This window comes from Peromyscus leucopus, chromosome 17 (assembly GCF_004664715.2).
Source record: "Peromyscus leucopus breed LL Stock chromosome 17, UCI_PerLeu_2.1, whole genome shotgun sequence".
NCBI lineage: Eukaryota > Metazoa > Chordata > Mammalia > Rodentia > Cricetidae > Peromyscus > Peromyscus leucopus.
In genome coordinates, this window is record NC_051077.1 from 10,740,504 (window position 1) to 10,753,699 (window position 13,196).

General features: G+C 46.1%; 1 protein-coding gene across 1 annotated transcript; it reads right to left on the bottom strand.

The window, feature by feature from the left end:
• Window positions 1–1,554: 1,554 nt before the first annotated feature.
• On the bottom strand, window positions 1,555–12,863 carry Gins4 (GINS complex subunit 4). Its single transcript, XM_028887816.2, has 8 exons — window positions 12,663–12,863; window positions 12,172–12,285; window positions 9,945–10,031; window positions 7,790–7,903; window positions 4,696–4,793; window positions 4,474–4,562; window positions 1,934–2,024; window positions 1,555–1,862 (listed from the first exon to the last, which is right to left on the bottom strand). Exons 1-8 carry the CDS (start codon window positions 12,828–12,830, stop codon window positions 1,766–1,768), a joined length of 858 nt encoding a protein of 285 aa, XP_028743649.2. The 5' UTR covers window positions 12,831–12,863; the 3' UTR covers window positions 1,555–1,765.
• Between the last annotated feature and the right edge of the window lie 333 nt (window positions 12,864–13,196).

Here is a 13,196-nt window from a genome sequence, read left to right on the forward strand (position 1 = left end):
ACTGAACTTGTAAAGTATTTGAATTTGAAAAGTTAGATGTGTTTTATATTGTGATATTGATAGTATCTTGGGGATAAACATGAAAGTAATATTATCTTTTAATAGCAACATTTAGGTGTGTCAAGTAGAAGAGGGGTCAATTATGCCAGTTATTTATTTATTTTTTTTTGTAATTTTATTTTTGGTCAACTTGACACAAGTAAGAATCCTCTATGAAGAGGAAAAGTCAGTTGAGAAAATGCCCCATAGGCAAGTTTGTCAGGGCATTTTCTTGATTAATGATGGATTTAGGAGGGCCTAACCAACTGAGCAGGTGGTCCTGGGCTGTTTAAGACTGGGCAAGGCATAAAGAACATGGCAGTAAACTGTTCTTCCATGCCCTCTGCTTCAGTTCCTGTCTCCAGGTCTCCAGGTTCCTATCTGAGATCCTGCCCTGGCTTCCATCAGTGATGAACTTGGTTGTGGAAGTACAATGAAACCAATCCTTTCCTCCCCAGGCTGCTTTTGGTTTTACTGTAGCAATATAATTCGAACTAGGACAACCTCCAATCTGGCCACTCTGGTGAGTCACCCTAATTCTCTGCAAGGGACACACTTTCTGAGCAGGGACAAAGAATATTTAATTCAGGATTATAACCCTGGATTACATCAGCTAGGCACATCGGCTGTGCCTAGCACACTGTCTGTTCAATACACATTTGTGTAATGCAGAGGACAAAGCTACTCTGGAGAATGCAGTTTACCAGATGAATGTCAAATGCTTTTGTTTACAGAGAACCTTCCTTGCTTTGATCTACTGGGTTCTGTTGGCAATGACAGAAATTTCACTCTGATCACGTTATGCAAGTGAAAATCTGAACTATCACAAAGAGACTGGCTGGGCATGGCAGTGTATGCCTTTAATCCCAGCAACAGGGAGGCAGAGGCAGGTCTACATGGTGAGTTCCAGGACATCCAGAACTACCCTGTCTCAAAATGAGTAACAAAAAAAATAAAACATGGGCTGCTTTTCATCAGTCTCAAGGTGCCAACTCATGAGCTGTCTGTCTTCCCTTCAGGTGTTAAGCTGTTCACATTACGTCATTTTATCCATATCCCTGAATACTGCTGAGGTCCTAACTTAGGAGACAGTTAATGATGATGCTTTGTTCAGAAACTCAATCAGGGACAGCCAAATGGCCTGAAGACTTGCCAGGCAAAGCTGCCTAAGACACAGGGAGAATCCACTTCATTAGACATTAAGCTAAGAACTGTCCAAAGACTTCTCTACCATAGCCTGACATTTAACAGTGGTTTAGTTAGTTGACTTTCTTCAGTCATGCATGACAGAAACTTGTGTTAAGTTCAATATTTGAGGTTCCAAAACATCAGGTCACACATTTAATGATGTATAGAAGCACATCATAACTGTTCAATCTGCTTATGATCTTCTACCAGGAAAGCTAAAGGAATCCTCTTGTTATCATCAAGTTATGCTCAGTCCATCTCCCCATCACGGCAGGGAGGAGAAGCCTCTTCATGACCTTTCCCGAGCTCAATAAATAGAGAAAGAAAAGGCACACACCTGACAGTCCATTTATTTGCTGAGTATCCTCACAGAGCAAGGGCTCCATCTGCTGGTGCTGGCTAGCACAGTAGGCCGTTAGAAGGGTGTGGTGATGAAGGGAATCCACACTGACTCCTTTTCCATGTCCAAGTAGTCCGCACGAAGGAAACGGGTTTCTAACTGTCCATGACTCCGCGTCCGCAGGCTCGTTTTTCTGTTTTATATTAGCTGAACTGCTCCAGAGGCAACAAGAGGTGCAATGGTTTTGTACCGGATCAAGTGCTGGGAGCCCTCCTCCAGGTCAATGACATAGTCTCTGAAAGAGGAGGAAGCGTTACCTACGGCGCTTAGCCACTTCTCCATGGGGAAGCCACACTCGGCACTCACCTCTGCTCATCGGCTTCTGGTTCCACCAGTATGTTTTCCTGTCGTTCTTTCACCCTCAGAAACACGTAGGAATCTAGGTCTGGTTTGGGAACTGCCAGGGAAAGACACATGGAATCATAAAACAGCGAACATGTTCAACATGACAAAAGTCACTAGGGTTAATGCTATTGAGACTTGTGGTGTAGAGGGAGATGTGAGGGGCGATCAGCAATGTACAGGGGATTCTCCTATGCAGCAGTCTTCTATTTTGAAAGGGGTCCATTCCAAGAACCCCAATGAATAGTACGGAATCTCATATATACTTCTCTTTATGTACATACTTATGATAAAGTTTAATCACATAAGCACTAATCATATAAGAGCAATTACACTGTAATAAAATGGCTTCTGTTATTGCCCTGATCCCGCCCTATGTTTGTAGTGAGAGGACATTGCCTACATGATAAAGGAGATAAATCACTTACACATTACGGAATAGTTTTGGCCACCACTTTAACACAAGTACTGAGGTCTAGTATCAGTTATCTGGTAAGAGAGATCTCATAATAATGGTCAGAACAGTGCAAGATTAAAAAGCACTTTTTAGATATTTATGAGCATGAGTATTTGCCTGCATGCAATGCCACAGAGACCAGAAGAGGGTGTTGGATCCCTTGGAACTAGAGTTGTAGACAGTTCTGAGGTACCATGTGGGTGCCAGGAACTGAACCCAGGTCTTTTATAAGGGTAGCGAGTGCTTTAAGCCACTGAGCCATCTCTTTAGTCCCAACAGTTTAGGATTTAAAACTTACAAATTATTTCTAGAACTGTCCAGTGTGTACTTGTGGAACATGGTACAACAACTACAGATAACAAATCCTGGAGAGTGAAGCCACAGATGAGTGGAAACCACTGCACACTTTGGAAGACACAAACAAGTGTGAACACGTCTTTCCAGAGGAGGTGGTGACTGAGCCATCAGGGAAGCCTCACATTGTGACATACACTTTCCACAGTGTGGAACAAAGGAGCAGATGTGCTTGCTTTCCTTAAAAGCCCAGGATTTAAAGAGGGAAAGGAGGCTGGGAATGGCACAGTAAGGCGGAGATAAAAATGTACATGAAGATCCGGGAGCTTATATCCAGGGAAGCTTGGGTTACATGCGACAGCGTTGACTATAGACAAAGCAGTCTCTCAATGATCAAGGCTAAGAACCTGCTGCCACCTCCCACCGCCAGCAGCCAACACGAATGTGTGCCACAGCTGGACTATGCTTCTACGGCAACTCTGCTCCTGGAGTTCTTAGGGCAGGGTCAGTGAAATGATTGACTGAGAATTCTACCAAGTGGTATGGGTCCGCTTTGTTCTAGGTCTCACAGGCTAGCTAAAATGTATCCCTTTGGAATCCACATAGGCAAGCTGTAACTTCTATATCTGGAATGAAACTATGGAGGAAGGCTTTTAAGAAGGTATTTAAGTTTACATGACACCATTGGGTAGGCCCTAAGTCAATCGGACCAGCGTTCTGCTAAGAGGAGATTAAAACACAGAAGGGAATAGTAACTTTAAAGATGCCCAAGCCAGGCGGTAGTGACACACGCCTTTAATCCCAGCACTAGGGAGGCAGAGGCAGGTGGATCTCTGTGAGTTCGAGGCCAGCCTGGTCTACAAAGCGAGTTCCAGGACAGGCTCCAAAAGCTACACAGAGAAACCCTGTCTCGGGGAAAAAAAAAAAAGACGATGTAAAGATGCCCGAATGCTTCCTTCTTCCCTTTGGCTATGCAGGACACACAGCAGGAACCCCGAAGCGGACAAGTTCTTACTAGACGCCAAGTCTGGTGCCTTGATCTTGGACGTCCAGCCGCCCAAACTGGGAGCTGTTCAAATGTGCTAGGACTGTGACACACCACAGGCGCCCTGGTGCAGCACACGCCAGGGCAAAAGATGAGGGCACCACTTTACGTGTGGCCTGGGGACGCTGAGCTCAGTGAACAAGGTAAGATCTGGTCCTCGAGAGAAAGGTTTGATTTGGTCTGGCCATTCTGTCTTATTAGACTCAACTACAGCAGGCCGTGCAGCCGAGGGATATGGATTTCATTGACAACCACAAAAGCTCAGCTGGCGATCTTCACAACAGAGCTGAAAGGCCCTTTCTAGAGGCAGAAAACTCTTTCGACCCTCCTTGTAGCCACCACATTCTAAAAAACCTAGGAAACCTGTGATGCCTGCTTCCCTAGAGCTCAGAGAGGCCCAGGATCCTCCAAGATGCTCAGAGGTTTTGCGGCTGAACAAAGGAAGAAGTCTGTATCTGGAGTAGCAGCCATGAGTCCAATCCCATTTGCAGGACACAAGAGTGAATAATGCTGACACGGTGATCTTGACATGTAGTTTTGAATACTTCTGTCTTTAACCAGAACCCTCCTCTTCCTCCTAGTGTCTCAGTTGCTTCTCTGCTACCTATTTTTCTACACTGACTAAAGAGCTGACTCTCAGGTATGTGGAGATGTCTGGGATGTACATGATGGTCCTGATCTTGATCTGGAAAAGGCGGCTCTGCTTACCTGCCCTCAAAAGGTCCACTTTCTGCAGGTTGGGAGGCATGTGCTTTAAGGCAACGTTTTTAAGATGGGTCTCTGTGTGATCCATATACCTGGAACAAAGAAAGTCAGACAGCTGTGGCGTGCACCGGTGGGAGCCACCAGGGCTCCCGGGCTGACCACTGTGGACGAAGCTCATGCTGGAATCCAAACGCAGAAGCAGTTCCACGGTTCCTGTTTACTTACTCTTTGACAAAGACAAACTCCTCTGGAGAGAGAACGGAAGGCTCCTCGCTTGGGCGCGTTTTCTCCTTTTCTAGGATGTGAGGGAAAAACTTCTCTATCTGTGATGATATATAATAAAGATGAAAACTCATCACTCAGGGTCGCATGCTTGCTGCCCTGATCTCAGTGCCTTGCGTACACCAGGCTAGTGCTCTGCCACTGAGCTACACCAAGGCCCAGTTTTATTCTGTGTGTACGTGCCTGTGCATATTCATATGTGTATGGGGGCACACGTATGCGTGTGCATACATGTACAGGCAACCTTGGGTTTCACTTCTCAGGTGTCATCGACTTGGATTTTTGAGACACTGTCTCACTGTCCTGGAGCTTGCTGAATGAGGTTGTTGCTAATTCTAAAGCTGACGAGAAAGGGCTACAGAAATTGCTCAGTGGTTAATAGTATTTATTGCTCTTGGAAAGGACCTGGGTTCAATTCCTAGCATCCACATGACAGCTCACAACCACCTGTAACTTCAGTTCCAAGGAATCCAATGGTACCCTCCGGCCTCCATGGGCACCAGACGAGGACACACACAGAGGTAAAGTTAGCAGCAGCAGCAGCAGCAACAACAACAATCAAACTGACAAGGAGCTGGGGATTTGGCCTGGTGGTAGAGCACCTGTCTAGCATGTGCAAGGTCCAGTTCCCCAAGCACTGAGGGGTTAAAAAATAAGTCACCCAAACAGCAAACTTCCAAGAATTCAGAGAAAGAATGATTCTAAGAGCCCCAAAAGGAAGACAGTTCAAAGGGGAAAGCGTTTGGTAAAGAAATTCTGAAAACAAACTGTATCAGATGGTAAGGAAAAGAAAGGGTATCATTAATATTCAATGTACAGTTCTTCCTAGGAGCTGAAACTCATACAAAAGCTGAAAAAATATATACAAAATACACAAACATAAATGACATTTAACGGTAAGAGTATTACCGGTAGTAAGATATATAGCTTGGAAAACAGCAGTAAGACCTAAAAAAGCTCAACATCAGTAACAACCAGACCAACCAACCAACCAAACCAAAAAACTAAATGCTACAAAAAAAAAAAAAAAAAAAAAAAAAAAAAGGTGTGTCCCCAGAGGCTCGGGAGGAATGGCCTGCCGTGACAGTGACCAGCAGGGAGAGGGCAAAGAGAGGCAGCTTGAAAGTGTTTTCCTTGTGCACTATTTTGTAAAGTCACCTAACAGTCAGGCATGGTGGTAAATGCCTATAATCCTAGAACTCAGGAAGAACTCATCTGAGGCAGCCCTGGCTACACGGAGACCCTGTCTTAGTAAAGATAAGATCTGACATCTCGGTGATGCCTTTCTAAACTAATCCTACCAATGAACTGAGAGGATTATACACAGATGAATAAAGAACACTGCTCAGGGATGGAAACAACTCGGTGGTGGGTTGCCTGGCATATGTGAGGTCCTAAGTTCAATTCTAGCCCTGGTTCAGGGTCCCTACCCACTCAGCAGGTAAAGGCACTTACCATCAAGCCTGAGGACCTGAATTTGATCCCCTGAACCAACACAGAGGAAAGCAGAGAACGTATTCCCACAAGATGTCCTCTGACCTCAACATGCAGGCCAGTAAGTGTAAAAAACCAAAAAACAAGCAAACAAAACAGCTGTTGAGCTGGGCATGGCCACTAATGCCTGTAATTTCAGCACTTTAGAGGCTAGGCAGAAAGACCGAGTTCAGGTCAGCCTGGATTATAGTGAACACTTGTCTCAAACAGAAACAAGGGCTGGAGATGCAGTTTGCAGAATACCCGTCTAGAATACAGAAAGCACTGGGCTTGATCCCGGGCACTACATAAACCGACATGGGAGTGTTTGCTTATAACCCTAACAATAGGGAAGTAGAGACAGAAAGATCATGAGTTCAAGGTTATCCTTGGCTACAGAGTATGAAGCCATCCTAACCTTTATAAAATCTGCCACAACAACAAAAATCCATGAATAAACACATGTAATAAAAACACAAAAGCAGATGAGCATGTTAACTCACACCTTTAATGGCAACACTAGCGAGTTGGAAGCAGGCAAATCTTTTGAGTTTGAGGCCAGCCCTGCCTATGTAGTAAGTTAGTCATGGGTACGTGGTAAGACCTGATCCCATAAGATACCCCCTCCCAAATTAACAAACCCCACAAAAACAGTAACAAAAAACAAATTGTTCAGTGGGTAGATGTCTAGTTAAGAGAAGATTCTGGTAAAGTACTCTTACTATTGGCTTAGTATTAATGATTCAGATAAAAATTTTTATTGCATATGTATCAAAACTACTGATGACAAAATATTAAGAGATAGCTAATATTTTGAGTGACAAGATCAGGATTCTGAGACCAGGATAATGGCCCAACTTAATAAGATCACATTTAATGAGCTGGAGAGATGGCTCAGTGGTTAAGAGTACTTGCTGCTTTTGGAGGACCCAGGTTTGGTTCCCAGCACCCACATGGGAACTTGTAGTTCCAGGAGATCTGATACTTTCTTCTGGCCTCTGAAGGCACTGTATATTCACATGGTGCACATACATGCAAGCAAAACACTTATACACACAAAAATATTTAAATCCAAAAGGTAATGTTTAAGAGGCTTAAGTATCAAAGCCCTAAATTCAGCATTCAAGCTCCAAGCCACAGGAGGACATCGTGGTGCCTGGATCGGGTAATTATACTTCAAACACGTCAGGATGGATTGAGTGCAGAAAGAGTTTGCTGAGATGAATCTAGCTGTCTGCTATGCTAATGTGGTCCTGAATGGTGCTCCTATACACTTCACATCCTGAATAATGGATGTGATTGTCCTGTTCCCTTGTAGTCTGGCCACTTCTATGGAATAGGACAATCATATAGCCAGAGGTACACACTGAGACCCTGCCTCAAACAAACCAACAACGTTAGATTTTCCTGGGCTTGTCCAACCTATAGTTTCAGCTACATTTCCCAGAATGTACTCTCCTTATTCTCTGGCTACAGTGTGCTGCGCTCTTAGAATCTGCAGGCCCTGAACCTCTCCCCATGCTATTCGATATTCCAAATTTGACTGCATTCATGCCCATCAAACCTTCATGAGTCGACACCGCAAGTAGCTGCTAAGGACATAGCGGATCCTCTCCATCTCCATTCGATGGATACTGACTTTCAGATCCCCCCTTTTGGCTCTTCGGAGATTTTCTTCCTATTATAAGAGAAATTTAAATCATGATGTTCAAACACTAAACACCATAAACACTGGCAAAGTCAAGGACCCAAAGATTATGCAGTTATAAGATAACAAAGAACTCTATTAGGTATATCATTCAAAAGTACCCATTTTAAAGACCATTTTTTGAATATAATCTGAAAATGGTGAGCCACAAGGGTCCAGGACTCCAATCCAATTGTGAAGGAGATAATACAGCAACAGCAGAACCATCTACGGGCCCATGAACCAGTGTTAGAAACTAGTTCAGGGGTTGGGGAGATGGCTCAGTGGGTAGGTACCTGCTGCTGCAGGCCTGGGATCCTGGGTTTGGTTCCCAGACCCTCACTAAGGCCAGCTGTGGGAGTGTGTGTCTGCAATCCCAGCAGCACTCATGTAGCCCGAAGGCAGGCAGAGACGGGAAAAGTCCTGGCAGCTCCCAGGCCAGCTAGGAGCAGACACAGCAGCGAACAACTGACAGACCCGTCTCAAGGTGGAAGGGAAAGACTGACTGACATCCAGGTTGTTATGACCTTCACACGCAGGCACCCATGTGCCGGAGCACACACACAGAGCTGAAAGAACCCAGCAACCACACCACTATGACGATCTATAAAACAGACATTGTAAATTTGCTCTGAAGGTGATAATAACCTAAGGTCACAGCATTCCAAGCCCAAAACCACAAACTTAAATGTCTGCAAGGGCTGGGGCAGGTTAAGGATGTGAAGAAAGGGTTGTCAGCAATCAGAGGGAACAGGACAGCACCATGAACGGGATTATAGTTAGCTGCTCTGGCCAAGTCCTCTCATGGAGAATGTAGAGTCAGTGACAGACCTTAGACTGTGGGAAGCCGACATGCTGGTATTTACAGGAAGGACTCTTGGGCTGGAGAGAGGGCCTGGTGGTGGGCAGCACTTGCTGCTCTTGCGGGGGACCCGGGCTTGACACCTAGCACCCACACAGCAGCTAATAACCATCTGTAACCTCAGTTCCAGGGAATCGGATACTGTCTTCTGGGCTTCGTAGGCGTCAGGCATGCACGCAGCACAAACATGCATGCAGACAAACACAGTCATACACAAAAAATAAAAATGAACTAAAAGACTTTATGGAAACTCTTGTAGTTTATAAACAGATTCGATGACCCGTCTTGGCTGTCACCTTGACCACACCTGGCATCAACTAACACTCAAGCAGCTGGGCACACCTGTGAGGGATTTCCTTGAATATATCCTTTGAGATGGGAAGACTGATCATACACTCTGTGGGCAGCCTACATAAAAGGACACGGGAAGAGGAAGCTCTTGTTTTGCCTGTTTGTCCTCTCTCGACGGCAAGCTCAATCATCCTGCTGCTGAGACATTACTTCCCAAGTAATAGAACGTAGTTCTTACGGATTCCAACATATACTGAAGATCAGCTCGGACACATACCCTATTGACTGAGTTACTATCAGATTCTTGGCCTTTCTGCTGGGAGTCAGACCACAGCCTGTAAGCCACCGAGCCACTGTAATAAATCCACTGTGGGGGGGCCGCCCCCACATTCCCCGCCAGGGTACTCTTGAGGAGTGAGGGATAAGAGAGTTAGATAGAAATATTGAGGGGAGGGAGACAGAAACATAGGATAGCCTGGGGAGGGCCTGGATCCTAATCCACCGGCCCCTTCTAGCTCTTCTAAAGGGCTTTTTAAAGGAATGCCAAGGGGTGGAGCAAAAGACCTCCCCTAGCACAGCCAAGTACAGGCCTTTCCAAACACCGGTAACCACACAATCCATCCCCTTATGCAGCCCTGCTGGGTCAAGCAAGCTCAGATCTCACTAAGAAACCTCTGTGGGCCCTCACAATCCACCATATATATACATTCATCCTTTCCATTCTCCTTTTAGAGAACCTTGATTAATACAGCTAGAACTTCTTTTAAAGTACCGGGCTGAGTCAAACAAAAAGATTTGCTATCAGAGCACATTTCACTATGCTGACCGAATGCTTTTAGCTTTCTCTTCCCCGAAACCCAGAGACAAGTTAACTCTTACCATGTGCTCTAGCTGCTCCATGACACACTCGACAATCTCAGACTTGCTTTCCAGCAGCTCAGGGGCAAACTTTTCATTCATCCACGCCTGAAACCCAACATGGGAACAGTGAGTGAACACAACGGAGCAAAACACACTGGAGACAGCACTCATGCTTCATGGTGGCCTTTCACCTCTTCTTTCAGGGGAGGAGCTTTTATTCAACTGGAAAAATCTTCAATCACTGTTTCCCTCATTCATCATTATGGTAACTGCTAAGTAATGCCACCTGGTGTTCTAGCCTTACCTGTCATCTAAGACCATCAACTGGGAACACATTTCTACTTCCTCACCAACAGGGAGCATCATCACGTTTCTTCCTTCCTCCTTTTCGGAGACAGGGCCTCACTGTGGTCCTGGCTGCACTGGAACAGACCAGACTGGTCTCAATCCCAGTGGCCTGCCTCTGCCTTCTGAGTACTAGCCTTAAAGGCACATGCCCCCACACCTGGCTTAGACTTAATCTTTCTAAATAATTTCCCTTGCTGTTGCTACTTTATCTATTAAGTGTATGTGTGTGAGAGAGAGAACACACATGTGGAGGTCAGAGGACAACAAACACATAGGTCTTGCTGGTCAAACTCGGGTTGTCACGCTAAAAGGCATCTTTACCCACAGAGCCATCTTGCTTGCCCAGGATACTTATCTTTAAACTACAGGAAACTCAGTTTTACCTCAGTTCAGGTTTATATGACAATCAGGCGCAACCCTTCTGATTTGCTTTCCCAAGTATCAACATCATGACACAGTTGAGTATTGTGTTTGCTATAACTGTAAGTTTTATTTCAAACTTCTCTAATAGTGATACGGCTATATAAAGAAATTCTTTGCCAGCAGCATACCTTTAATCCTGGCATTAGGGAGGCAGAGGTAGGCAGATCTCTGTGAGTTCAAGGCCAGACTGGTCTACAGAGTGAGTTCCAGGACAGCTAGGGCTGTTACACAGAGAAATTCTGTCTCAAAAAACCAAACCAAAAAAAAAAAGAAAAAAAAAGAAAAAAGAAATTCTTCGTAATTCTGGGGATGAGCCCAAAGCTTGGTGCATAGTAGGGCAATTCTCTACCACCCAGGGCTTAGTGCATAGTAGGGCAACTGTCCACCACTGATATCTATATATATATATACTCTCAGTCTCCAGTCATAATATTAAATATGATCATCACTGTTACGAACTGAATTTTGTTCTTCAAAATCTGTTTGATGACTGGGTTCCGACTCAACAGAGTAGCTGCCTAGCATGTGCAAGCTCATTGCCTGTAATCCTACCTCAGCGTCTCCAGATGTGACTGATGGAAACAGGGTTTTAAAGAGGCGAGGGTCTAAAAATGAGCTCATTAGGATGGGACCTAACTCAATGGGACGGGTGTCCTTTTCAGAAAACAAAACTGTATCACAGACACAGCCAAAAAGGCGGACCAAGTGAAGACACAGGAGACAGCCACCTACAGGCCAAGGAGAGAAGGCCCAGAAGAAACCAACCAAGCAAGTACATTGATCTCAACCTCTTAAACACAAAAATAAAGCCATTGGGTAAACCACTCCATCTGTGCTCGATTATGTAGTCCCAGCAAACCAACACAATCACCGAAGTGAGAAACACTGCACTGTAGGAAATCTTTTAAACCTTTTATTTAAAATACATCTTTCCTCTTTTCTCCCTCCACACATATATGCAAATATATAATTACAACCTGCTTAGTTCATTTAGTGTTGCTTGCATGTTTTTAAGTCTGACCATTTGGTATTGGATAAGCATTTAGGGATCTCATCCCCAAGGAAGACTAATTCTCCCTCTCTCAGTTGTTAATTGTCTGCTGTTAACTTAGGGGTGGGGCCTTGTGAGATTTCCCGGTTCACGGTGGGATGTCAGTTGGTGTTCATTCATTGTTCAGGCCTTGTTTAAACAGCCATATTACTGAGCTCTCATGGGTACGGCTTCCCTGTCATGTTTAGAAGACAATCGTGCAGCAGATTTCCTGGTCCCCTGGCTCTTAAAATCTTTCTGCTTCCTTTTCTTTGATGTTCCCTGAGCCTCAGGGGTAGGGGATGTATTGTAGGTATGTCCACTGGACACGCTGTAGGTACATCTACCCATTCGGTGTCCTTATTTTCTGAGCCCTGGTACTGCACACCTGGAGTAAGGTAAGGACTAAGAACGGGGCACAGGGGTTCTACTTGGGGTGCTTACCTGCTCCAGTCTTTCAATGAGTTCTGCAGGCGTCAGGACCACCTCCTCACTACTCCCATCAGAGTCCTGTCCATGGAGATCCAGCACCTCTGTCATCCTTTCTGAACCAGGCACCTAACGAGAATAAACCAACACCCTGCCACTTGCAAAAGGTTTTTAGGGCAATGTTTACTGGGGCTGGAGGGGGAACCACTGGCCAGGGATGGAGAACTCACAGACTGATTTTCAGTGTTGCATTTAGTCCCTCAAGGATTAGGTCAGTCGTCATTTTCTCTGCTAGTTTCAATCCTTTCCATTGCATGGGCCTGGAACTAAGCACCTACCGTACTAAACGGCAAGTTCCTTCTTTTCGTCCCCAGTAGCAGTTTTGTTAAGTTTGTTTGCCTTTAGTGGCCCAGGTACCCATTTCCGTTCAGATGTGAAACTTGCGTTATGTGCCTGGGGTCCACGGCTCTAACTGACCTATGTCGCCCGGGCGCCCCAACGCTCACCTCACAGGAGACACTTAAAGCCGCTACACGGCGCGGGAACTCGTCTCTCCACCCCTTCCAGCCCGCACGCTGGAGGGGAAGCGCGGGCGGAGGTGGCGGAACACCGCGATCCCACCGACCCAGACTCTGGAGGTGCAAATCCCGCGCTTCTTTCCGAAAACCCAGCATCCACCGGAAATGACGCCAGCGCGCTGGGAAGCACTACCCAATCACGCCCCGGGGAAAGTGGCCAGGCGCCCCCTTTTTGCCCCCGCCCACCGGGGGAGCGGGCACTCACCGCGCCACGGAGCGTACTTCCGGCAGGCGGTGGCGAAGGCGGGGAGCGCAGGCTCAGGTAACGCCAAGCCCGGCCTGGCCACGTGGGGGCGCTCACCACCCAGCGAGGGCAGCAGGCAGTGCCGCCTCGCGGCCGACCCATGCAAGCGCCTGCTTCCAGCGGTTGAAATCGTTGGTGTTGCTTGACGCTCCAGACCGCTCAATTACACCATCATCTGGGGGCCGAGAGGAACGCAGATTCTCAGGCCCAACCTAGGC

Bases quoted from the DNA above. Each gene is read 5' to 3' on its own strand.
- Gins4 (XM_028887816.2), bottom strand. From the start codon at position 12,830: ATGCTGGGTTTTCGGAAAGAAGCGCGGGATTTGCACCTCCAGAGTCTG. The intron at 7,904-9,944 runs GTAAGAGTTAAC...CTCTTATAATAG, and splicing joins TGGAGCAGCTAGAGCACATG to GAAGAAAATCTCCGAAGAGC. The intron at 2,025-4,473 runs GTAAGCAGAGCC...TTTCCCTGGCAG, and splicing joins AGTGGACCTTTTGAGGGCAG to TTCCCAAACCAGACCTAGAT.